General features: G+C 46.0%; 1 protein-coding gene across 1 annotated transcript in view; it reads left to right on the top strand.

Moving 5' to 3' along the window:
• EXD3 (exonuclease 3'-5' domain containing 3) overlaps positions 1 to 23,757 on the top strand; it is a 116,772-nt gene that overhangs the window by 59,085 nt on the left and 33,930 nt on the right. The window contains exons 9-10 of the mRNA XM_035891884.1: positions 3,819 to 3,892; positions 6,660 to 6,698. Coding sequence (XP_035747777.1) covers positions 3,819 to 3,892; positions 6,660 to 6,698 — 113 coding nt within the window. The remainder of the gene's footprint in view (positions 1 to 3,818; positions 3,893 to 6,659; positions 6,699 to 23,757) is intronic.

Below are 23,757 nucleotides of genomic sequence, written 5' to 3'. Positions count from 1 at the left end.
AAGCCTTGGAAAGGAGGAAATGTGAAATGTTTTTACCTTTTCCTCATTAAAACAGAGCAGAAGGCTATTCCTTTCCATTCCATTTGCTTTACCAGTGTTGTTTCCCCCTACTTCCATGGTGATTTTCCTTCAGAGTTTTCTAGCTCTTGTGTTAAATACCAGCACATCTCTATATAGCCCTGAGACTGAGAAGAACCTCTAGGCTCAGACATCAGAAGATAGGAGCCCTCTATGCATGGCTGTGGCCACAAAGTCAAGGTGCTGAAGGGGAAGGGCATTGAAGGTGCCAGGGTCCTTTCTGGGGCCCTTACCTTCTCAGCTACATTTTCATCTACTGAAGTACAGGCAGGAGAATATGATCTGCTGTAGACCAAGACAAGCTGGCCAGCAGCTCCAAGCTTTCTGTTGAAAAAGCTGATACCACCCTTGCAGTTCTGAGCATGAGTTCACCTTATCCAGACACGTGTCTAAAGACCACACCAGAGCATTTTTTTATTTTAGATCAAAACCCTTGTGCTATGCTCTCTGTTCTTCTTCCAGTCAGGTAGTGCTCCAGGCAGCCAAGCTAGCAGGGACCTCAGCGGTTTAGGGGTAGCCTGGGGCTTCTGCTGTTGCACCTTCCTTTCTGAGGACCACTGAACCTGACCTGGAGTGGCACAGAGTGTTTTACAAGAGACACTGATGCATCTTTGAGGATACAACAAGAAGAGGTTTTCTTGAGCCCAGCCCTACCCTCCACTAGTTCTCACTCAGGGACTAATCTCAATACGCTGAGGCTAATGCACAGCTTGCTTCTCATCGGATTCCCCAGCAATCCTTAGCAATACCAGGGTAAAAGCCTCTAGAGTTTCAGGTACCCTGATTTTATTTTAAAAAGGCTCCTTTACCTTGTCCCCCAAAAAAGTATGCTTTGTCAGGGACCTTCTGTTCTGCCCGGACAGTGCAAAGGAGTCTCACTGTGAATAGAAGTCAAGCTGTCAGGGCAGAGTAAAGAGAGGATTGCATCCACATCCCAGCTCAGGAGGCATCACATATCTCCTGGGAGCGGTAGGCATGCACCACACCTAAAAAGCTATTGCACCATGTCCCCAGTAGACACATCTTGCCAACATTACATGAGTGAAATAACCGTGTACTGTGGGTTTCATAGCCTGCATGACAAACAGATTCCATTTTTACTTCTGTGTTGCTGACAGCCGCTAACTCTCTGCTAATGGCTGAGAGCAGCCTGGATTTTTTGCTTCTGAGTCAGTCCCAGATGTGAAATGTGGCTCAGATAAAGCACTGTTGTGGTGCAACTGCCAGGGTGAGAGTTAACACATGCCCAGAGAGATGCTTTCATAGTATTAGACCATTTGTATTCCACCTGTGCTCCACAGCCCAGTCAGGATCCCAAAGCCCCATTGTACAAACACTGAAGAGATGGATGGTCCCTGTTCTGAAAAGCTTAGGATGTTGTCCTTTCCTCTGACCAACAGAACATTGGATTTGGCTCAGGAGGCCTAAGTTCAGACTCCTGTTCGCTTAGCTAGGTGTTTGACCTCGAGGAAGGTCTGCCTTAAAGTGCTTTGATTTCGGCAAATACAAGGTGCAAATGGTCGTGAAACTTCTGGGAAAAGGTCTGGGGAAGACTCCGTCATCGCCCTCCTGCCCCGAAGGGGCTCCTTCTGTTACTTCTGATACACATGGAAGGTGGAACCTACTCCTAAAGACTTCCAAGGTGGAAAGTTTGCCATACGCTATACAACCTATGCCAATTCTTCTCTTGCCTTGCCATCAGATTTTTGTCAGTTTTTTCCTCCAAAAGGCGATATGGAATTTCTCTCACCTGTATGGCTTTTGGTAGATGCATCTCATGGTTCACTTTGGGCTTTCTGATTTTATGTGTTTGTGCTGTCCTTTGCATGCATGTGATCCAGTTTCCACGTTCTTTTAACTTCTTCCTTGTGTTTGAGATCAGTAAAAGCTTCTGATTCAGCAGTTAAGTCTTTTACCTCACTTCCAATTTTTCCATTGCCAGCTCTTCTTAACTCCTTTTCCCCTTACAAATTATTTGCACATGAAGTCTTACCTGCCAGTTCTCTGCGTTTATTGAAGTCCATTTGGTTGTTTTTATTTCACTGTTCTCCCTTTCCCTAGAGCTTTGAGCTCTTCATTTCATTGTCTCTTCTACCAAGATACCTTTCACCCTCATGTTTTCGATTAATCCTTCTCTGTTTTTTGTAATAAATACAGAAAACTGGATTCAAAGTCGGTTCCTTTGCTCCATCAGAATAGAAGATGTCACTAGTGCCTTCAAAAATATCCCAGTCTGTCTGTGTTCCTCCATCCTACTTCCTGCACAGATAGCTGAGCGCTTAAAATCTCTGTTCTGCCAAGTCCTGTGCTTTGCATATTTCCTCTAGAAGGAAAAAAAGGTTGAATGGCTCTTTTGGGCGCCCTAGAGCTGTGTTTCTTTCTGAAGTGCTTTGAAATCTTTAAGCTAGGTGGTAACATTTTTAATTTTTATGATGATCTTACCTTCTTTAAAGAGTGTTGCTTTCCATGAGCTGATGATCTTTCCTCTGGATACTGGGATAATATCCAGAGGAAAGATCACCATATTTATTGGGATAATATCCTGCAGGGTAATTGCAATAATTTCCTCAGATCCTTTGAGGGCAAGGATATGTTTGTCACACTGTGGAAGATTAACTTAAAAATAACAGCTTTACACACTTCTGTTTGAGATGGAAATGTTCAAGCTATGAAGCAATGCTTCAGGAGACTCTAAGAGGCTGCAGTAACCAGTGCTACATCAATTCATACCCCTCTGATGCCAGGGTCTGGTATTCAAACATCTTCCTTCGTTCTCTCAGTTTTTAATCCTCAGGCATGCCATGTGTGGGGCACGGAGAGTGCTGAGCTCCGAGGCCCTTTGAGTCGGTAACACTCCCACTGTCTGCTGATTTGAGGGAGGCTGCAGGGAATTTTCCCTTTACTGGTTTCTGTGACCATTTCTGATTGCTGGTCCTGCTCCTTCCAACTACCAGTGAGAGGGTTTTAGCCACTGCAACCCCAGTGAAGGCTTTGGTTAAATCTTTCCCCGTACATGCATACCAGCATCTAGCAAGAACTGACAGATACGTATGCTAATCCTAGTTAATGTATTTTATCTTCTGCGTTTATCTCTCTTTGCGCTGGATTTCAAAACAAGGTGCCATGTGAAGATCTTGTTTTCTGCAGTTGTAATGAGGCATATCTAATGAAGGTGACAGTAATAAAAATAATAACACAACTGTTGTTTGCTAGCTCAGCAAAACAATTGTCACCTCCCTCCTTGTATGGCTGTGGAGTCTCTTTCATGGAGATACATTTTATTGGATAAACTTTAGCCACAAGTTTGCACCCTGAGTAACATGTTCAAAACGGCTTCAATGAATTAACAGCACAGGTTCCAATTAAATAATAAGAATGCAGCCTCTAGAGACTGGAGGTGGTGCCTGTGTGAGGATGCTACCTAATTAAAGGTGTGAAGTCATTGACTGTGAAGCACATTGAACCAGCAAGTGGATCTTATCGTTCCAGGGTGGTAGAACCAGAGATATCAGACCAGAGGATTAGCATTGCTAATCATGGTTGGAAGTGTAAATAACAGTTTATAGTTTAGATAAGCTGCCAAGGTGTGTGGCTGTCCGTCATTGTTCCAAGTGTGATGGCATCCTGCCTTCCACATACCCCGTTTGAAACTGGGGAAGGAAAAATGTAATGTCTACACAGTAAAACTGTGAGGAAGTTCAGCTGTGCTGTATATTTAAATGTCTTTTTCCTTCTTTTAGCTCTTTGCCCCAATGTCATAAATCAGCGGCATCTGAGAACTCTGAATTACCTCTTTTACAAGAGATTTGTTGAGGTACGTTTCTGTGTTGTGTGGCATGGGGGTGAATGAGGTGTTTTGTTTATTTTGCATTTGGAATAACAGAATTGATATGATTGAAAAGTATTGATAGTATATGAGCGAGTTTTCCTTGTGACTATTATTGTATTGAAATGCATTGGATCTGCCACTGGACCTGTTTTTTCTGGGAGTGAATAGTTTGTTTGTCCGTTCATATTCTAATGACTGGGTGTCGTGATTGCTCAGAGCTGGATGCTTGTTCACCTCAGCATCCTCAGTGGTGTTCCAAGACACAGGTAGGTACATCAGGGTATGCTCCCCTTACGTGCAGTTTCTCTCAGCCATCTCAAATAAGCAGGAGCATGCTGGCTGAAGGGTTTTTTGCTGGGTTTGTTTTTTGGGGGGGTTGTGTGTTGGGTTTTTGTTAAGAACACTAGGTTTTAGGCATTCTGCATTGCCGGGTTCTTTGTAGGCACTTCGCTTTGGTACTTGCGGCCTGGCTGTGATAGGTATGGCCCAAAACACAAGCTTTTTTGTGCTAACAACCTTGCTACTGCTGAGCAAAATGGTAGTACTGTCAGCTTCTGAACCACTCTTTGAACTAACTTTACTTTTGTCCGGCCTCCGAATTCTCTTTCCGACTACACTAGTACTTGTCCTGGCACTGAGGACTTGCAGAAATAATTAGATGCCATTAATCCTTTCTAAGGAGCAGGTTTCTAGGACGCAGCTTGGAGGCTGATTGTCTGCAGCATTACTTGACTGTGGTTTCTCCTCCCGTCTCACGGGTGTACTGAGCCGAGTCACTGCCCTATGGATGCTCTTGGGCACACTGCACTGGGGAGCACGTTTTGCTTCTGGTCAGCAGGGCAGTTTTGGTGCTTCTCTTCATGGTCTGGCATTCGTCATTATCCTGTGCATGGAGACAGATTGTACCAGCTGAGAGTAAGTTTTTGTTCTGCCTCTTCTGGAAAAAAGGAGCTTGCACTTGTATCCAGGTGTGAAGGGTGAGGACCACAAGAGACTGAATATCATAGCAAAATTATTCCATTTCTTGAATTTTGAATGATCAAGTTGTATTTGCCAAACAGGGAGTGCTGTTTCATGTGCAGCTTATAGAAGACTTTCTCCTTTTTTAACAGAGTTTTAACAGAGCCCAACAGGTTGTTTAGATGTGCCTACAGTACTATTGATCTGGTCTTCAGAGAGCCAGTTTTCAGGAAATGAGACACCTCCTCCAGAAGTGCCTGTTCTTTTGTTCAAAAGAGGATTCGTTTGATGTTCTGACAGGAGGAGGCAGATGCATGCGATTTTTCTGACCCCCCCACCCCCCAGTACTTTGAACGCGAAGATGGGGTTGCGTGGTGGTGATCTGATGACACCATTCTGGCGCTGCCAGTTCTGCTTCCAAGACCTCCTGAGCCATCAGTGAAGTCTCTGATCTGCCATTGCTGCCTGCCAGATCCACTGACAGAAGACCTGGGGAGGATCGAGAGTTTCAATGTCCTGCATCTCAAAGCTTTAATGTTGGATGACATCATTCTAAAGAGCTTGGTCATCCACAGTGAGAGAGTAGAAAGTATTCATCCAGGTGTATTTTTTTAGCAGAGTGGAATGGCTTCTTGATCTTGGTGTTCTGCAGTCTCTGGCCTTCCATTTTCTTTGTTTTGGAGTATTTTCTTGATTTAAAGTATCCAGGCTGGCCAGTTACTTCCATTAAGGTACATTTGGCAGCTGTTTCTGGACACAGTTCGTCCGTCTGAGAGCTCTTTGGTGTTCTCTGTTTACCATTCTCAGCTGTGTATGAGGTCTGGTTAAATGGCTCCTTTATCTCAGTAGTATTTAAATTACATGCTTGTATATCTCAAAGTTGTTTTCTCTGAGGCTCTTACTCCCTGTTTGCTCTTGTACCTTTCCAGAAAAGTGGCACTGGTAATCATAGTTCCCTCTGCCAGAACTGGGGGCGAGGCTCGGGCCTCAGTGGCTGCTCAGTCTCATGCAGCCTATGTTCTTGGCAGAGTGGAGAGTAGTTCCCATCCCGAGTTTCTCCCCACGGTTGGCTCTGAACTACCTTGGGCTGGGGATATTAACTTATTAGTTTCCTTTCCCAGACCTCACGATTCCAGAGGATTTTTCATGACTTGGCTGTTGAGAAAAGTTTGTATTTTTATATTCTGAGGGCTCAGCCTTGCAGATAATCCCTGAGATCACTTCCTTTACTGGAGCCGATGGGGATGGCTCTCCGCTGGGCTAGCTGTTGGGGTGAACAGGCCATGGACATACTGCAAAGCTGAGGTAAAGGCAACAACAGTGATCTACACGTTCCACTAGACCATGGCCTGTGTCAGCGATGTCTGTCATTGCAAGAGCACCATGTGAGCTTTGAGGCTTTCAGAAATGCTTCTCCAGTTTGACAAGTGTTGTCAAGCGATTAGTTTTCTGCAAATGAGTCCAGGACCCAGCTCCGGGTAATAACAGGAGTTTGGGCTACTGCTGGGTAAGGGCCTGCATTGCCTGTGTACTTCCATTGCATATGAATTTTTTTGTCTGACATGCTGTAGCGTAAGCCTGAATTGTTGTCTGAATTACTTCATCTAAGCTGTGTTTTTCTGCCATGCCCCGGCTGGTGCCATATGAGACACAGAGGTTGCCCGTGTGCTCCCGAACGCATTCTTCAATCACGGTTGACACCAGTGTGTAAGATGGTGTGTTAAATTGTAGCTTGCTGCATGCAGCGTTCTGCCTTTCCCAAGGTGGCTCAGAAGTCATTTTGTCTTTTCAGAAAACCATGACTCAGGAGAACTGGACAGATCACGTTCAGGTGAGTATGGATTTCCCGCTCCTCTTTTCTCAGATTATTTGCTTGGAGATTATTTTAAGATGTTCAGAATATCCAGCTCTGGATATTGTAGTCTTACTACTACAATTTTGCACTTTCTCATAGCTTTGTAAGCATATAGCAAAATTTTACATGCAGGGAAGAGCAAGGAAGAAAATTTACATTTTAATTCCTGTTATATCTTTAAAAATGCTCTAGTTTGGCTGGAGCATTTATGTAAGACTATCAAGTACAATCTTTTACTTTCATGCACTTACTACAAAGGCTAAAAATATTTATGTTTATGTTTTATGTAATATTTATGTTGATTTACATGGAGGGGGGGAAAGAGAGTTCTCTTCAGGCAGCTAACAAGGTATGTGAGTGAATTGGGACATACGTTAGATTCCCCCTGCATGCTCCGCTGTGACCATTTTGTTGAGGTTTATCAGGTGACTGTTAAAGATTGTGACATCTACGTCATGTGCTGTAGGACACAAGTCATTTTAATAACACAGGAGGAAGTGTAGTGGGTTTTTTTCTTGATGTGTAAACAGGAGAGTTCAAGCAACCGTGTTTTGGCCTGATGCTACAATACATATGTGACAATGAAATATCAAGAAGTTCCATGGTAACAAGCCATTAGTGATTATTTATGTGTCCATGATATCCCTGTGGAATTGCAACCTCATGGTGAGCGTTTGCTGCCTTTCTGTAACTCCTTTCCCTTTGAATTCTGCACCCATTAAGGATTTCTGACCACCGGCTAGAGTCTTGCTTTGAAAGTCTGTTTGAATGGTCAGTGTGGGCCTCCGAGTGGTAGCAGGCCAGTCTGGTGACAAATGAGCTCATGCATTTGAGATCTTAGGCACCGTCTGTACACACCAGCACAATGCCTGAATTTAAAACATGAGGTGTTTCTTCTTTCCTTCATGGGTCAGCAGAAAAAAGAACAATTCAAAAAGCATGAGGATGTGTTTTTTAAGACAGAGATCATGGATAAAATGCCCAGCAGTGCTTCATGGCTCTCTACAAGAAAGACATTGCGTTGCTGGAACATGTCCAGAGGAGAGCCACAAAGCTGGGGAGGGGGCTGGAGCACAAGTCTTACGAGGAGTGGCTGAGGGAACTGGGGTTGTTTAGTCTGGAGAAGAGGAGGCTGAGGGGAGACCTTGTCGCCCTCTACAACTGTCTGACAGGAGGCTGTAGTGAGGTGGGGGTCAGCCTCTTCTCCCTGGTAACAGACGATAGGACGAGGGGGAATGGTCTGAAGTTGTGCCAGGGCAGGTTTAGGTTAGACATTAGGAAAAATTTCGTCACAGAAAGGGTTGTCAGGCGCTGGAACAGGCTGCCCAGGGAAGGGGTCGAGTCCCCCTCTCTGGAGGTATTTAAAAGCCAGGCAGACGAGGTGCTTAGGGACATGGTTTAGTGGTGGGATGGCAGGGTTAGGGTAATGGTTGGACTTGATGATCTTAAAGGTCTTTTCCAACCTAAATGATTCTATGATTCTGTGGCAACTGTTAAACCTACTGAGTGTTTTCAGTGGTGAACTTCTTCACTTGGAGGGTGATAGAGCCCTGGAACAGGCTGCCCAGGGGGGCTGTGAAGTCTCCTTCTCTGGAGATATTCAGACCCTGCCTGGATGATGTCCTGTGCCCCCTGCTCTGGGTGAGCCTGCTTGAGAAGGGGGATGGGACTGGGTGATCCCCTCAGGGCCCTCCCAGCCCCTGCTGTTCTGGGATTCTGGGATTCTTTGAGTATTTGACTTCTGTGTGTAGTTTATCATACCCGTGCGAGAGGCCAGACTCTGTGAGGAAAGGAAGGGGTCTTGCTTCTTGATCTCAGTGATCTTATCCAGTGAAAGAACTTTTCAGGGTTCCCTTTGATTCTCACAAGCTTAATGGCCAGCATAAGTGCTGGTGCCTTGCTGGGTCGAGACCTGAGATGGGATTAGCCATGTGTGATGTCATCACCACAACTTCTGGATGTACTTTGGTGTAGGCAGTGAAGGGGTTTCTGTTGATGCTGTAGTGGGAAAAACCTCCCAGTTGACACGATCTGCAATCATCTATGTCAATTGCTTGTGGAGGCAGGAGGGATGAGAATAGATTTGGAATAGATGCTCTCTGAAAAGTGCTTGTTTGGTGCTTGGTAAGACAGCTCCCTAGAGAGCTACGCAGAGCTCGACTGCATGGTGCGCTATGGCAGAAGGTCATCCTTGCTTTCCCAAAGTATTCGAAACTTTGTATTTTCTGTGTGCTGCCAGCTTATGTATTTTTCACAACTATGTAATTATCACATGAGTAGTGCTTAAACTTGCCTGTTATCAGTCCTGACTCAGTGTTATCAGCTATTACTGTCTTTGGCATCACTTTAAAGCGATCGGAATCTATACCTATGCATCTGGAGGAAAATAAAATAATCGTATGTGCAGGTAGGCTTCTGCGTCGCACTGCTGGCAGAGCGACTGCACTGAATGAAAGAGAAGTTACAAAGAAGGGATCTCTGGGCAAGTTTTATCTTCAGTGCAAAAACTAAGGTTGTCTGGGACTTACTGTTTTTGAAAGATTGGGCTTTACATGAGGGAAATGTTCAACTTTCCACTCAGAGCTTCTCCTATGACCTGACATGTTTTGACCAAAAAAATCCCTTAGGCTCCTTGTGGAGCTGAAGGGAGTTGCCATTTGTGTTGTATGTCCCATTCCTATGTTTAGTTCAGGCTCACAACTTGTCTCTCCTGAGCTCTGCCTGGTGATGCAGAATTAACGATGCATTGCGCCAGGTAGGAAGCAGAGGGTGGGATGCAGTGTGACCCCAGGGCACCTGGGGGAATGGGAACCCAAACTCCCAAAAGACTCCACAATGGCAAACTCTCAGTCAGAATTTTTGGATTTTTATTTCGGTTTTTAGTCCGAAGAGGTTGAAAGTCTTCACAGGTTTAAAGCCCATTTTTGTTTAATTCTGTGCTGCTGCTGTAATAAAAGACTTAAATGACATAGATATTGAGAGCCTTGGTGGCAGCGGTGTCTCTCCTTGCTCAGTGGTGCTGGCCATGCAGACATTTCTGGGCTGGCATTTCTTTTTGTTTGCCCTGAGCAGTACAAGTGCAGAATTTTCCTGTCCCTGCCCTGTGGGATGAACCGAAGGTGTGATCCTGACTGCTTCTACAAAAGGCAGAAGCTGGGTAGTTGGTTGTGGGGCCAACAGAACCTGTTTCCAGCCCTGTAGCAAACTGGTTTTGCCCCCTTCGCCTGCCAGCGCCTGCGCTGCTGATCTGCTGTGATCCCTACTGCAGCTGTGCCGGCAGGGATGGCAGCCGTAGGCAGGCAGAGGAGGCAGGAAGGAAAGCAAAGGGATCAAAACCCTTCATACCCCAGGGAAAGTGCCCTGATTGCAGCTGCCTGCTGGCAAGCCTGCTTAGCCCAGGAGGAGAGCTGCCCTGTGTATGGTCCTCTCCAAGCAGAGATACCTGGAGGGCAGAGGGAGGGGAAGAGTACTCTTCTTGCGCCGTGCCAGCTGCATTGCTATTCATGCTTGCCTAACTGATTCTGAGCTGCATGGAAACACGCCGGTGAGTGCCTGTCTTCACAAGCAGAGGGGAAGGTGTGTAGGATATTGATGGTAGATAGGCAGGGAAAAAAAAAAGAGGCAGGGCCTGAGCCGATTTTCTGCTTTGCTGTGTGCCCTCCTGCTTCCATTTTTGCATACTTCATGTTTTTCATAGCTTTAATCAGCTGCATAAAGATGGTAGAATTGGGTAGAGCAGCCCTAGAGCAGCCGATGCATGACACTGATCAGTTGTGTTGAGGAAGGGCCGTCCTGTCAGCAACTCAGAGAGCACTTGGCCAGCAGCAAGAGGGGTTTATCAAATGCTGGTGTTGCCCTGGAACTTCTGCAGGACAAAATCACTTTGACACCAAAAAGCATTTTTCAGTCATCTGCCAAGCTTTCAAAAAGTGAACACACAAAGAACAGTAATATCTGTGAGGAGCATAGTAGAGAAGCAGCTCTACCAGTGTTTTAGATGTCACATAGTATCGAGATACTTGGACGAGGCTGGCAAGGGACCTACCAGGGAGCGCTCCCTTCTCGGGTGGCAGCTGGAGCCCAAGGACATCTCAAACAGCACCAGACACCCGTGTTGTGGTGACCTGAAATTCTCCTGGTTTAACAGAGGGGCTTGAGAATAGGAGGGTCCGATATTTTGCTGCACCACTTTTGAGTGTGCAGTGTTCTTGCTGATGTTTTGGGGGTGATCTTGCAATGGTGCCCTTCAGGACTCAGCTGGCTTGATTAGTGCCAAGGCACCCAAGGTGTATGGTCACCCACTCCCCTTCAGGCCTGCTCCTTTCCAGGTGGGAGCTGTGCCCAAGCAAGGGGAGAGCTGCCTGGGGGGCTGCAAGGCCCCGATGCCACCCACAGGAGACAGCCTCAGCTTGCCGAGGAGCAGCTGGGGTAGTTGTGCAGGGGGAATGACAGAATATTACGGGTATTTCTGGAGCCCAGAAGACACGCCCTTGCTTGGTGATTCTAACGTCCAAAGTGTTTTTGCAGGGAATGGTTTGACCGCAGCAGAGCTAACCAGTTGGTACAGATTAAAATGTTATCTCAGGGTACTTTGGCCCAAGGAGTATATATGTGTTTATTTGGACTCACTGCTACGAAATTCCTTCTCCCATGGAGGAGGCCAGGGTGATGGTGCACAGCAACATAGCTCTTCATTTGGTGCAATAACTAGAATCGGTGTTGAGCAGGGTTAAAACCAGTTGGTTTGTTTAGGACTGTCAGTGTTACAGCCGTGTGTTTTGCAAGGTGCCTGGGACAGCTAAGTGGTAGAAACGGTGTTTCCACTTTTACTGACCTTGAGCCAAGGGGCCTTTTGTTGCTAAATCAAAAAAATTCCTGTGCTAGTGTTTGCATGGGGGAAATTTAGTTTCCAAAACTAATGCTCAGAAAAAGTGCTGGTGTTTGAAAAGATGTTGCTTGTTCTTTGGGTGCTCATGGCGAACTGTGGCTCATCAGCTCTTTGCCAGGTCATGGTGGGAACCATTATGCTCTTCATTCTGACATGTGTGACTGGGGAGGAGGCTCTGCGGGTACACCATCTCCGAAAGTGGCCCTTGGTGTTTTCAGGCCCCTGTTTCTCAGCTATTGCGTCTACTCGGGCCCTGCATGAGAACGGAACAGACAACCGCCAGAGCCAGCTGTTCACTGTGTTCAGCACCAGGAGAGGCTGCAGCTCATCTCCCCTCCTTCTCCAGCTGGGACAGTGAGATAACTTATTTGTTTTAAAATTTCTGACCATGAAAATCAGATACTGTGCCAGCTCGTTCTCTGGGTAACCAGGGGTGAGGTGCTAGTCATTCATAGCAAATGTGTAACTCTAGTTCCACTAAAATTCTAGGGTCATTATACTGCTTCACAGTTAATATTCAGATAATATTCAGAAATCTGCCCAAACAGAAGTCATAGAAGTAAAGTGCCCTCCTCTATGTGTAATACATTTGAAAAACTTTTGACGACTCTTGGACCTTAATAGGAGTAAATGATCTTACACTACAGCAAGGAGTTGATGTAATTGTATTTATTTAACCCATTAATTTCTAAATGGCAAACATCTTCAATGACTGAGGCCAGGATCGTAACGTGTTCTTTCTGTACAGGGCCATTTTGACCTCAATTCATATGTAACTATCTCTGGAATAAAATGGAATAGCTGTTATCCTCAAGGAGGTAATTTTTAAGGGGAATTTAAAGGACAGAATGCAATTATTTTTTTAATGTTTTTGTGGCCAGAACACCTGGCCAGTAATCCTGCTCTGGGGAATCTTTAATAAGGACAAGAGGTCAAAAAGGCCACTTTGCAAATATCCACATCTCGTGTCCTTCCCTAGGACTCGGGAGTTTAGGCAGACTTTCAAATTGACTCAAGATTGTTTTGAGTACAGCAACATCCCTGTAGTGTAAGGAACTTAATATCTGTAGGGAATTAAGCAATCTCTGCAATGCAAATGGGAATGATATTCAGGAGGTGATTAATAAACAACGTGTCTTTTAGTATAAGTCTGCATGTCAAATTATCCTTCGCTCCGCGTTTGAGCGAGCTGTTTATTCAGGGATATAATGGATTTCATCACTCAGACATCAAATCTAGACTGGCTGTTTTCCTGGAAGGTAGAAACCAAAACGAGTTTAACCAGCAGTTGTGTGGAGTCCCTTGCTGGTATTTATGGCCTCTTTTTTAGCAGGAAATTAGAACCAGTGGGTGATTGGTTTTGTTCCTTCTGGACGTAAAAGTCTCGGGGAGGTATCATCAGCTGAAATAAATTGTCATGGTTGTGCAGCGTTACTGCAGAGGGTGCCTGAGCTGAGGAGCTGTCCCACGCCAGCCCTGGTAGCTCCCAGCATGGGGGTGTATATGAACATGCAGACACTGCTCCTTGTCTCTGTTTTGCCCACAGTTTGCCTGTTAAGCTATCCACAAAAGAATTGCATTTCTCTTTCCACAACTTTAAGCAGCTTCCTCGCAGCTGCCGTTTAGAAAAGACAAGGTTGTTTTTTTTCTTTTCCATTTCCCTTTTGCAAAATAGATGGTATTTAGACCTGGACCAGTGACAGGTTTAAGATCTGGTATCTGTCTTGTGAAGCCAGGATTGAGGGAATTGCTTTATATCAGCTGAGAACTGGCAGTCTTTCTTCCCCCAGTGTCCACTTGTTGCTGCCATTGATCCTTTCATTTCTCTTCCTGCGTTTTGTCCCCTGTTCAGGGACTGGGCAGGATCTCAGTGGTGGTGGGAGTGTTTTGGCAATCCCTCTGCTGTTGCCCCGTGCCTTTGTCTTTTGATTTACTATTCTTGTTGGAGGTCTCTGGGGAGAACATATAGCCACAACGTGATGTAAAAGCATATTGTACCTAAGGGAATGTTAAACCATGGAAAAACTAGACAATAAAAGTAGCAGGCAAAGTATAGATTTCCTTCTGGTTTTCAGTTCAGTTTGTAAATGGTGTCATATATTTATTGATAGCTGAAATAACATCAGAGTTGCAAAGCAAAAGACGGGGAAAATCTTTTTACTAGGGCCAGCTGTGACAGGACAAGGGGCAATGGTTTTAAACTAAAACAGGGTAGGTTTAGACTGGATATAAGGAAGAAATTCTTTACAATGAGGGTGGTGAAACACTGGCATGGGTTGCCCAGAGAGGTGGTGGAGGCCCCATCCCTGGGAACATTCCAGGCCAGGTTGGATGGGGCTCTGAGCAACCTGATCTGGTTAAAGGTGTCCCTGCTCCTGCAGGGGGGTTGGACTGGGTGACCCTAAAGGTCCCTTCCAACCCAAAGCATTCCATGATTCTGTGATTCTATGATTCTATATGGCTGATGCAGAAAACAGGCACATGTGTGACTGACTCAGGGAAGGCATAACGTGATTCTTCAGTTACGTTCTGCTTTCTGGATAGAGAGCAGTAAAATATGCATCTGTACTAATGAAGTTAGTGCTGTAGGTCTAAGACAAATGGAACTTCTCATTTAACAAACCCACAGCTGTTGTAGGAGAAATACATGGGAAAAGCCAAATGTGTGGTGTGCTCCATGCCTTGCTATATAAAGAAAAGTCCATCAAAGGATGATATATCCAGTTAAATGTAATGTAAATACCTCCATGTACCTCCTGCGTGGCTTAGAGAAGATTTTTTTCTGTAAGACCTGGAGGGCTAGTGTGCCTAATGATAATTATGATTGTTTTATTTATAATGAACCCATCCATTTCTAGATAAGTAAAGTGTGGTTAAGCACCGAAATACTAATGAATTCTGGTGACATTTTGCAGTAGGTACAAAGAAGCCAAGAAAAGCTGCCATTGTGCTATCTACCAAATTGTAAAAAATGTCAAAAACATTTAAAAAATCAGCCAGAAATGTCTCTAGAGTGATGGAATATGTGTTTGTCCAATAACTTTGGAAAATCAGCTCACATTTACTGAAGTGTGGATCTACAGGGCCAAGCTCTGAGGACTCAGCAGAAGCTTTGGGGAGCTCGGTGGCTGTCTTCTGCTTCAGCGAGGTATCAGCAAGTAATTCCCTAGAAAGCTCAGGACCTCGGTTTTAAAAGTTATGGCCAAATAGCCTTTATGTGCAGACATACTAAGTACTGGAGAGTGAAGAAAAGAAACTGGAGAGAACACACTGAGAAAGAAAAATCTCCTCTAAATTGTTTTGGTATGTTAGAGATGCTTTCTGCCCTTAAATCCTCTACAGCCAGACAGGGTTAGCTTGCTGCTAAGCAGTACAATTACATTTCTGTCACTAGCGTGCATTCATTCGAAAGCACAGCTTCATCAGAAAGAGATTTGGTATGGTATAAAAAAAGAGGGTAATTGGCTTACGGCTGTAGGTGGAGAGGTCAGGGTTAGATTAAAGAGTTAAGAGCATCATCAAGCGGTTAGGCTGAACTGATGTGCCCTGGTGGTGTGTTTAATTCAGCCACATGGGAGAAGCATCTTAGGCGTAAGAAACTACAGGAAGGACCATAATCCAAAACTTTATAGGAACATGTGGGACATCCAAGCTCCTTAAAAGCTACATCAGGAGTCTAAAGGTGTAGTTTCCAGGATACCTGTTACTGACTCCAAACTACATCAGCTGTAGGGCTGTGTACCACGAGGTAAAAATGGAGACAGCCTCATGTAAAGCAGTCAAATCACAGAATCCCAGAATGTCAGGGGTTGGAAGGGCCCTCGGGAGATTACCCAGTCCCACCCCCCTGCTCAAGCAGGGTCACCCAGAGCTGGGGGCACAGGACAGCGTCCAGGCGGGGTTTGAATATCTCCAGAGAAGGACACTCCACAGTCCCCCTGGGCATCCTGTACCAAGGGCTCCATCACCCTCAAGGTAAAGAAGTTCTTCCTCACGTTCAACTGGAACCTCTTCTGCTTCAGTTTGTGCCTATTGCCCCTTGTCCTGTCACTGGGCACCACTGAGAAGAGTCTGGCTCCGTCCTCGTGACACCCACCCTTAAGATATTTGTATGTGTTGATGAGATCCCCTCTCAGCCTTCTCTTCTCCAGGCTAAACAAGCCCAGCTCCCTCAGCCTTTCCTCACAGGGGAGATGCTCCAGTCCCCTCATCATCTTTGTAGCCTCCTCTGGACTCTCTTTAGGAGTTCCTCATCTTACTTGAACTGGGGAGCCCAGAACTGGGCTCAGTGCTCCAGGTGGGATCTCAGTGGGCAGAGCAGAGGGGGAGGAGAACCTCCCTTGCCCTGCTGGCCACACTGCTCTGAATGTGCCCCAGGATGCCATTGGCCTTCTTGGCAACAAGGGCACCCTGCTGGCTCATGGTCCAGCAGAAAGAGGGAAAGGCAAAGAGGAGGAGGATGGGACACGGAGCTTGCCTGCTAGCACAGAAGGAGAAGGTGCGTTCACTGTTTTTTTAAAAGCAGGAAGCAAATAGGTCGTCAACAGGGGTCTACACATATTCTGTTTGTGAGCGGGAGAGAACTCCTGTTGGCAGCCCTGGGGCACGAGGCAAGGCAATGCTCTTGCCCCACGGTAGTTTCTGCATGCTTGGGGACATGCAGATATAGGGGGCTACATTTGCCTAGTTTTTCTCAAGTCTTAAGCCTTGTACATATTCACTCACATGCATAGATCCACTCCTGTGTTCTTACCCAGTCAGCAGTAAAACTATCTGGCCATTCAGGAATCATCCTGGATTATTTAGAAACCCCGTAATCGATCAGTACCTGTCTGAATGCTTCCACAGATAGATATTGGATTCTAAAGGCTTGTGCAAATCAGCTGCCTGGCACAAAGATGGCTGGGCTATTTGCAATTGATAGTTTGGCTGTATTATACTTTTAGGCGAGATTAGTTTGCCAGTTCCCCGCCAAGAAGAGAACCACATAAACAGAGGATTGTTTAGAAACAAAAAAAGTTCCTCTTACGGAGAAGTCATGTAAATGGGAAGAAACAGGAAACTAATCTTCTCTTGTTTGCTCTGAAAGAATGCGTATCTCTGAGGAATGTTGTAATTATGGATTTAGGAAATCAGTCCAATTTGCCAGGGTGTGAATTTCAGGGTTCATTCAGTCAACCCTCTCAAGCATTTCTCCTTCAGAACAAAAAACACCGGGAGTTTAAATGTACCAAAAGAGATTAAAGGAGAGAAAAATCTACTGCCAAGCTTTGCTTTTGGTAATGGTCCTGCAAAGATACTTATGATTGCTTTGGCTATGAGCCAGCGGAGGTTTGTGCATGGTAAAACAGAAAAAAGTGGTAACCTGTGCTTTTCCTGTGGGCATCTGTTTTTCATAGACTAATGATGGGAAGAGTTAGTGCTCCTGAGCAAGTATTCCCATCGTCAAGATTTTTGCTTATTCACTTTGAAGACTTTAGTAAATAGAAAAATGTCCCCTGCTGGGAATGCCACATTAGCATGTCCTTAGAAAAGAACCTAAAGCCAAGTTCCTAACTATTCTGAAGCAAGCCTGGGCTGCAACAGATCCACCAGCAGAGCGGAGCGGGGAGAGCGCTAGGGGTGAATACAAGGCACAGTGAGGCTCAGGAAGATGAACAAAATAGCCCACAGTGAGCACGGCTGGCAAGTTTCAGTGTGGCCCAAAGGGCTTTCAAAGGCAGGTTAGGAGCAATCACAGACCTGCTTAGAAGGAAGGTGGCAGCAGCAGAGAAGAGACCGAAGAAGTCTAATGTCAGGGCTGGGTTATAAGGAAAGCAAAGAAATGAGCTTGGCGCTTCTGTTCTTTGGCAACGAACACGGGAGAATTTAAGTTCATTCCACTTCAGAGCTTACAGGCCTTTTAATTAAGGTAGTGATACGGGTGAGAACCTGGAGCTCTTTGATGACCACTCTCTCATGCAGCTATTCCCACAAGAAAAGTGCAGATCTGTGGGGAATCTACAGATGCAGATTTACATCACGAGTAAGTGCAGGCAGAGTAATGATGCATCCTGGTGTAGGAGGACCCCTGTAGAAAGCTGATAAAATAATCCATAGCCAGGGCCAAGTAACAGGAGATTCCTGCTTTGTTGCTTGGCCTCATAACTTGGAATTTGACCTAAGCAGGGAGAATGGGGTAGGGAGAGAATGAGAAAGGGGTTTCTGATGCTCTTCCCCCCATCTTCAGATCCTTCCTCCTGAAAAGTCTGCATCGGCCGTGGGAGCTGACACAGCCTGGACCCAAGCAGTAAATCCTCCCGCCCTGTTGGGGTGTAAATGTGCTGGAATTCCATGACTTTTTGGAAAGGAAAATGGAGTTTATGAATTCTCATTATGTATGTGACTGGGCATGGGAACATTTAATTGAGTGATTGGTTGGTTTAATTGTAGACTGGTTTGGCTTGTTAGGGTTAATATTAGGGCTATCCAGAACAAATGGGAAGGCGTCACGGTGGCTTCAGCTCCTGTGCATCCTGGCAAACTGATTAAGTGTAATTCTGCGAGTTCATTTAGCAGCAGCAGTGGAGACACAGCCACAGCGGTTTCATTCCTGCAGGCTCTTGCTCTTTACACATCTGCAGCTCTCGCAGGACTGTGGGGAAGTAGTGCCCCGGTTCTCCGTCCCCGCAATGCTGTCGCTCTCGGGCAGTGTGCGGCTGTTGCTGCGGTCCCTTGCTGTGCTTTTGTAGCTGGAGTGGAGCTCCTGCGGACAGATCCTGTGATACGAGTGGATGTCACACACTTTTGCAAAGTTGGATTTTGGAATAATTATGTTTGATAATAATCCTCCAGGCTGCCTCGTGGCTTCACAGAAAGCATCGTATTTCCCTCGTGAGCACTTCCGTGCTTCGAGACACAAAGCAAAATAGAGTTATGTAATGGTGACTTTTGTAGAAAGTTTATGGAAATGCTTGGCAGTTGTATAAACCTTCTTAGGCTTGAGACACCAGGGAAATGTTGTGGGGTCACATGAGGAGCAGGCTCAGTGAATCTCAGTAGCACTGCAGGTCACCTAATGCAGTGAGGGCCCTCACTTTCTTAAACCGGAGAGCGCAAATTGCCATTTGCCACAGCGGCACTTCGTTCGTGTGTGCGTGACATAATGACAAAAGGCGTACAGATAAACACTACTTCAAAATACACTGGGAAGATAAGGGTTGCCAGTTTGTCTTCAACGCGCTGTGCTATTGGACATAGACAAAGCGTCCACTGTGATAAGTAACATACTGCTTTGTGCGCTGAAAGAGTTTGGCCAATTTCCCCATCCCCATTCATCTTCAGTCTTGCCAAGTGCTGGAATGCTCCCAGAAAATATCTCCAGCCTGCCATCGTGGGACCAAGAGGTGTGAGAAATCTGGAAGCATATCAAAACTCTGTGGCTTATGTATTCAGAACAAGTCCTTGGTCCTTTGCTGATCCCTGGGATGAATAATATTCAGCAATGCTGGGGCCAGGGGTAGGTTAGAATTCAGAAGGCGCCTCTGCAGCAATTGCGAGAAAGGGATTTTGGGGAGAAGCACAGACACTCAGGACAGACTTCACACTGAAGTGAAGGAAAAAGAAGTTATACCTTAAAAAGCACGTGGGGTAAAGTTACCTTGGTCTATTTGTTAAGGAACTGTAGTTTTGTTTTTTATGGATGGCATCCAATTATTTCTCTCTCCGAAGGTTTGGGTTTTTTTTTAATAGGCTTAGCCTGGCACTATAGCTCGTTAAAGACATGCTGTCTATGACATTCCCTGAATGAGTAGTGGAGGGGAGAGCAGCTATCGCAGGTGAATGCACCCTGATTTTGTGTATCAGCATACCTGGAGTTGTTGTGGGATGCAGTTGAGGAAAGTGAGTTAATTGTGGGTTAAAATAAAAAGAAAAGTTCTGATCTTCCCACTGGGAAAGTCCCCAAAGTATCAGGCTACACCAACGATGCTAAACAAGACCATGAACTGATCTGTGACCCTGAAGACAAGTGGCACGGCCTCAGCCTGCCTTCCCTCCTGGGAGATTTGTCTGAAGTCCACAGTGACAGGAGTGGAGGGACTGGATCCCTTCGCTAATGCCGTCCTGCAAGCGCAGCAGCGATGGTTAATCAGACAGTAAAGCCAATTTTTTCAGGACAGCATTTAAGTGGCTGCATTTGTGTGCTGGTGGGGGATGTGATTCAGTGTCAGTGCTGAGCTTTACCATCCTGCAGATGTATTGTGGTGCCCTCTTTACTAAACCTCCCGTGTCCTGAAGCATCTGGGGAATTGCGTTCGCTTGGGCAGTTAGGAGCAATGTCACTGTAGAGTATTACACCTTCTCCATTAAACCTCAGTTTCTGTCTGGTCTTGTGCCTTCTCCAGCCAAGAAAACATTGATATCCATGTTCTGGTCAGCTACTGAAGTGAAATCTGGTAAGGATCGTGTCAGATTCACTGAAGTAAAACGTTGTGTGCAGAGCCTTTCATCTCCGAAGCAGGAAGGGTCATGTGCCCTGTGAAGGGGAGCTGTTGCCAGCAGACACTTTATTACATGGCTCTGTGAGTTGGGTGAAGGTTGTGTGAAGGATGTCCAATGCTGTGTTTAAAAAAAAGTCTCAACATCTTGCTTAATATATTTTAAAAATACTCTCTCTTCAGATCTGACTTTGAAAGCGGAGTTCGTTCTTTACCTCTGCTGTATACCTTCTCTCATCTGCGGCAGTATGAGCAGATTTTGGAGACATGATGACTTCATCTGGCAAAGATGAATGACTTCCCTCAGGGACTGCCTGACAGAAATTTGGAAGGAATCCCAATGCAGGAAATGTATTTGGATCTCTGTGTAGTATTGTTGAGCATGATCAGGACCATCCTGTATTCTGGGTAGATGAGATCTTGGGTGTTCTTCGCCCGGGAGGTGCCTGTAACTTGAAAGCAGCAGTCACTGCAAGAAGCCACCTGTCTGTGTGGAGATGAGGCTCAGTGCTGGGGAATGCACAGCAGAGGTAATCACAGAACCAGAGGCTCATTTCGGTGTGAAGGAGCCTGTGGAGGTCTCTTCTCTGCTCTCCTGCTCAAAGCAGGGCCAACTTAGTTAGACAAGGTGTTGCAGGGCCCTGCCTGGTTCCACAGCCCCTCTGGACCTGTTGCAGTGTTTAGCCACTCTCACTGTCACCTTTTTTTTCCTTTAGGGGGGATTTCTGGAAGGACCTGACTCCATCTTCTCTATGATCCCTCATAATAAAATTGAAGAGAGTGATTATATTCCTCCATATCCCCCAACTTCACCTTCCCTAGGCTGAACAAGGGCTGCTCCCTCAGCCTCTCCTACATCAAGTGCTCCAACCCACTGACCATCTCAGTGGCTCCTTACTGAACTCTCTCCTGGTTTTCAGCATCTCTTTTACACTGGGGTACCAAGACTAGGCACCGTGTCCAGGTGTGGTCTCACAAGTGCAGAACAGAGGGGAGTATTCAAGGAATCACTTCACAGAATCCCAGAACAGAAGGGGTTTGCAGGGAACTCCGGAGATCACCCAGTCCCACCCCCCTGCTCAAGCAGGGTCACCCAGAGCAGGGGGCACAGGACAGCGTCCAGGCGGGGTTTGAATATCTCCAGAGAAGGACGCTCCACAGCCCCTCTGGGCAGCCTGTTCCAGGGCTCCATCACCCTCAAGGTAAAGAAGTTCTTCCTCATGTTCAACTGGAACCTCTTCTGCTTCAGTTTGTGCCTATTGCCCCTTGTCCTGTCGCTGAGCACTACTGAGAAGAGTCTGGCTCCGTCCTCGTGACATCCACCCTTAAGATATTTGTACATGTTGATGAGATCCCCTCTCAGCCTTCTCTTCTCCAGGCTAAACAAGTGCAGCTCCTTCAGCCTTTCCTCAAAGGGGGAGGAGATGCTCCAGACCCCTCATCATCTTTGTTGCCCTCCTCTGGACTCTCTCCAGTAGCTCCTCATCCTTCTTGAACTGGGGAGCCCAGAACTGGACCCTCAACCTGCTGGCTGAAACGCGGCTGGCTCTGCAGTCAGCCAGGCAAATTTTAACAGACGAGCGATAAGGTTTTTTTCTTCTGGCTGCCATTTGGTAGTGGTGTCTGGACTTCTGAAGGAGAAATTGCATTGGCAAGGTTGAGCTGCAGAGAGAAAAATGGAGGCAGATGCGTCTCGTCACACAATATTCTCCTCGCTCCTCATCACAAGCCAGCAGCTTCGTTCAGGTTGCCCAGGAACAATAAGCTCCTTATGAGGAGCCCCAGTACAGGGGCAAGTTGGCTTTAAGAGTTGCTTTGCCTTGATCCCTTCAAGTGATATCCTAAGTTAGACTCCTCTGAATTGCCTTTTGGAAGAGCTGATTGCACGGGGAGATGGGGAAGCAGAGTCTCCTGATTCACAAAGCTGGAGCTAGGTAGTGTGAACATGCCCCAGGGAGCCACACTGCCAAAGCTTTGTTGAAAGAGAGAAGAAAGACCACTTCCACGCCATTGATGTGGTAATGGCCTCCAGAACACTGAAGTGTGGCTCTGTCAATGACGCACTGATTGCTATCTGAAAGTCAGTCTGCTGGGATGTGAATGGAGGCTATTTTGTTCTTCTTCAGTTCATGAATTAGTGCATCTGAGTAGCCAGTGCCTGTGAGCGAGAGAAAGTCTCAAGTGGTGAGAACGCACGGCTTTCTCATGCCTCTGGCTTTGTGCATTGGCCATGGGTGAGCGGCCTGCTGCTTTCACAAGAAACGCCATTCAGAAGTAAGTGTGGGTACAGTTGGCGTCTTTTATCGAGCGCCATGCACGTAGGACAGTCAGGATCCCCCCTCACGGACCAGGCTGTCCCAGCTGGCGCTGAGGGTCCCAGCTCCAGGCTCATATATCAAGGACTTCAGCGACATGCTAACGGTGACGTACCACTGCAGCGTCTCTCAGTGCAGTCCACAGGATGCGCACTTCAAAACAGAAATCTCAGGCACAAATAAAAGAAAGTAGCACTGAAGCTAGCAGAGCAGGATGTTCCAGGGAATCTTTAAACAAGGGTGGCTGCACCCTACCTGCAGCACCACGGTGAATTTAGAAATGCTCTTGGGGTCCTGCACTGCTTACAGTGGGTTTGTCGTTTCAAAGTCCAGGTTTCTTTTTCCCCTTTTAAAGTTGTTGCTGGCTCTAAAATATTCTACTTGACATTTTCTCTACACTCACAGGATTTTTTTTTTTTTTTGTTGATTCTGGAAGCACTTGAGAACAGGGGAAAGTGGCCAAGACATTCAAAAGTTAAATTAAAATCTGACTCTGCAAATAGCCAGTGTCACTGGGGTGAGTAACTTCACTCTGGTGAAAGATACGGAGGGAAAGCGGAGAATTGTGTTGGACAGAAATGCAACTTAACCTGTGCAGATAAAAGTAACGCAGGGTCAGCTAGGGTGACTTCCAAAGAAGACATTGGATATTTGGATTCAAAATTATTGATAGAAATGGAGGAATTGCTGGTGCTATGGGTTAAGATGAGGACATTCCTGAGCTTGCTCTGCACTGGTTGTTTGGAGCTTTGGAAAGCGTTAGGCTGGGTAAGAACAGGATTTACGGGTAGGTAATCTGCAGCAGGCATTTTGGAAAGCTTTAATCATGGGTTATTGTTGGTGTCAGGAGTTTTTGTGTGCGCCTGTGGTTTAAAGAACGTATGATACGTCTAGAATTCAGAGAGGGATGTAAACAAGCCTCATGGTATCTATAATCTTCTCCTGCTCGGAGGTGTTGCTGATGTGGATCAGAACAACTGTGCCAGTTTCCTCTTGAAAAGCGTTCATTTACTGAGAACGAAATACATGAAATGTCATCCCTAGTGAAACATTTGTCTCTGCATCTGTGCCCACATCTTCGGGGGCCAAAGTTTCCACATACCTGCTTCTTGCAAAGCCGTTGCGGTGGAAGCCTTTCCCCTTTATAGCAATGCTGGGGTTTTTCAGTAAAAAACAAACAAAGCTATTTTCCGTTTCAGAATGCAAGATGTAATATCTCTGGAGAGATTAACCTTCTTTCCAGAGTTGTTTTTGTGGTTGAAAGAATAAATCTGTTATCGTTACAATAAAAAAAAAAAAATCTGCACCTCATTAGGGGGCCGGGGCCTGCTGCGGGGGGGCCGGGGCCTGCTGCG

This window comes from Egretta garzetta, unplaced genomic scaffold, assembly GCF_000687185.1.
Source record: "Egretta garzetta isolate BGI_Z169 unplaced genomic scaffold, ASM68718v1 scaffold143, whole genome shotgun sequence".
Taxonomy (NCBI): domain Eukaryota; kingdom Metazoa; phylum Chordata; class Aves; order Pelecaniformes; family Ardeidae; genus Egretta; species Egretta garzetta.
The sequence above is the reverse complement of the archived record's forward strand: the minus strand, read 5'-3'. Positions and strand labels throughout refer to the sequence as shown.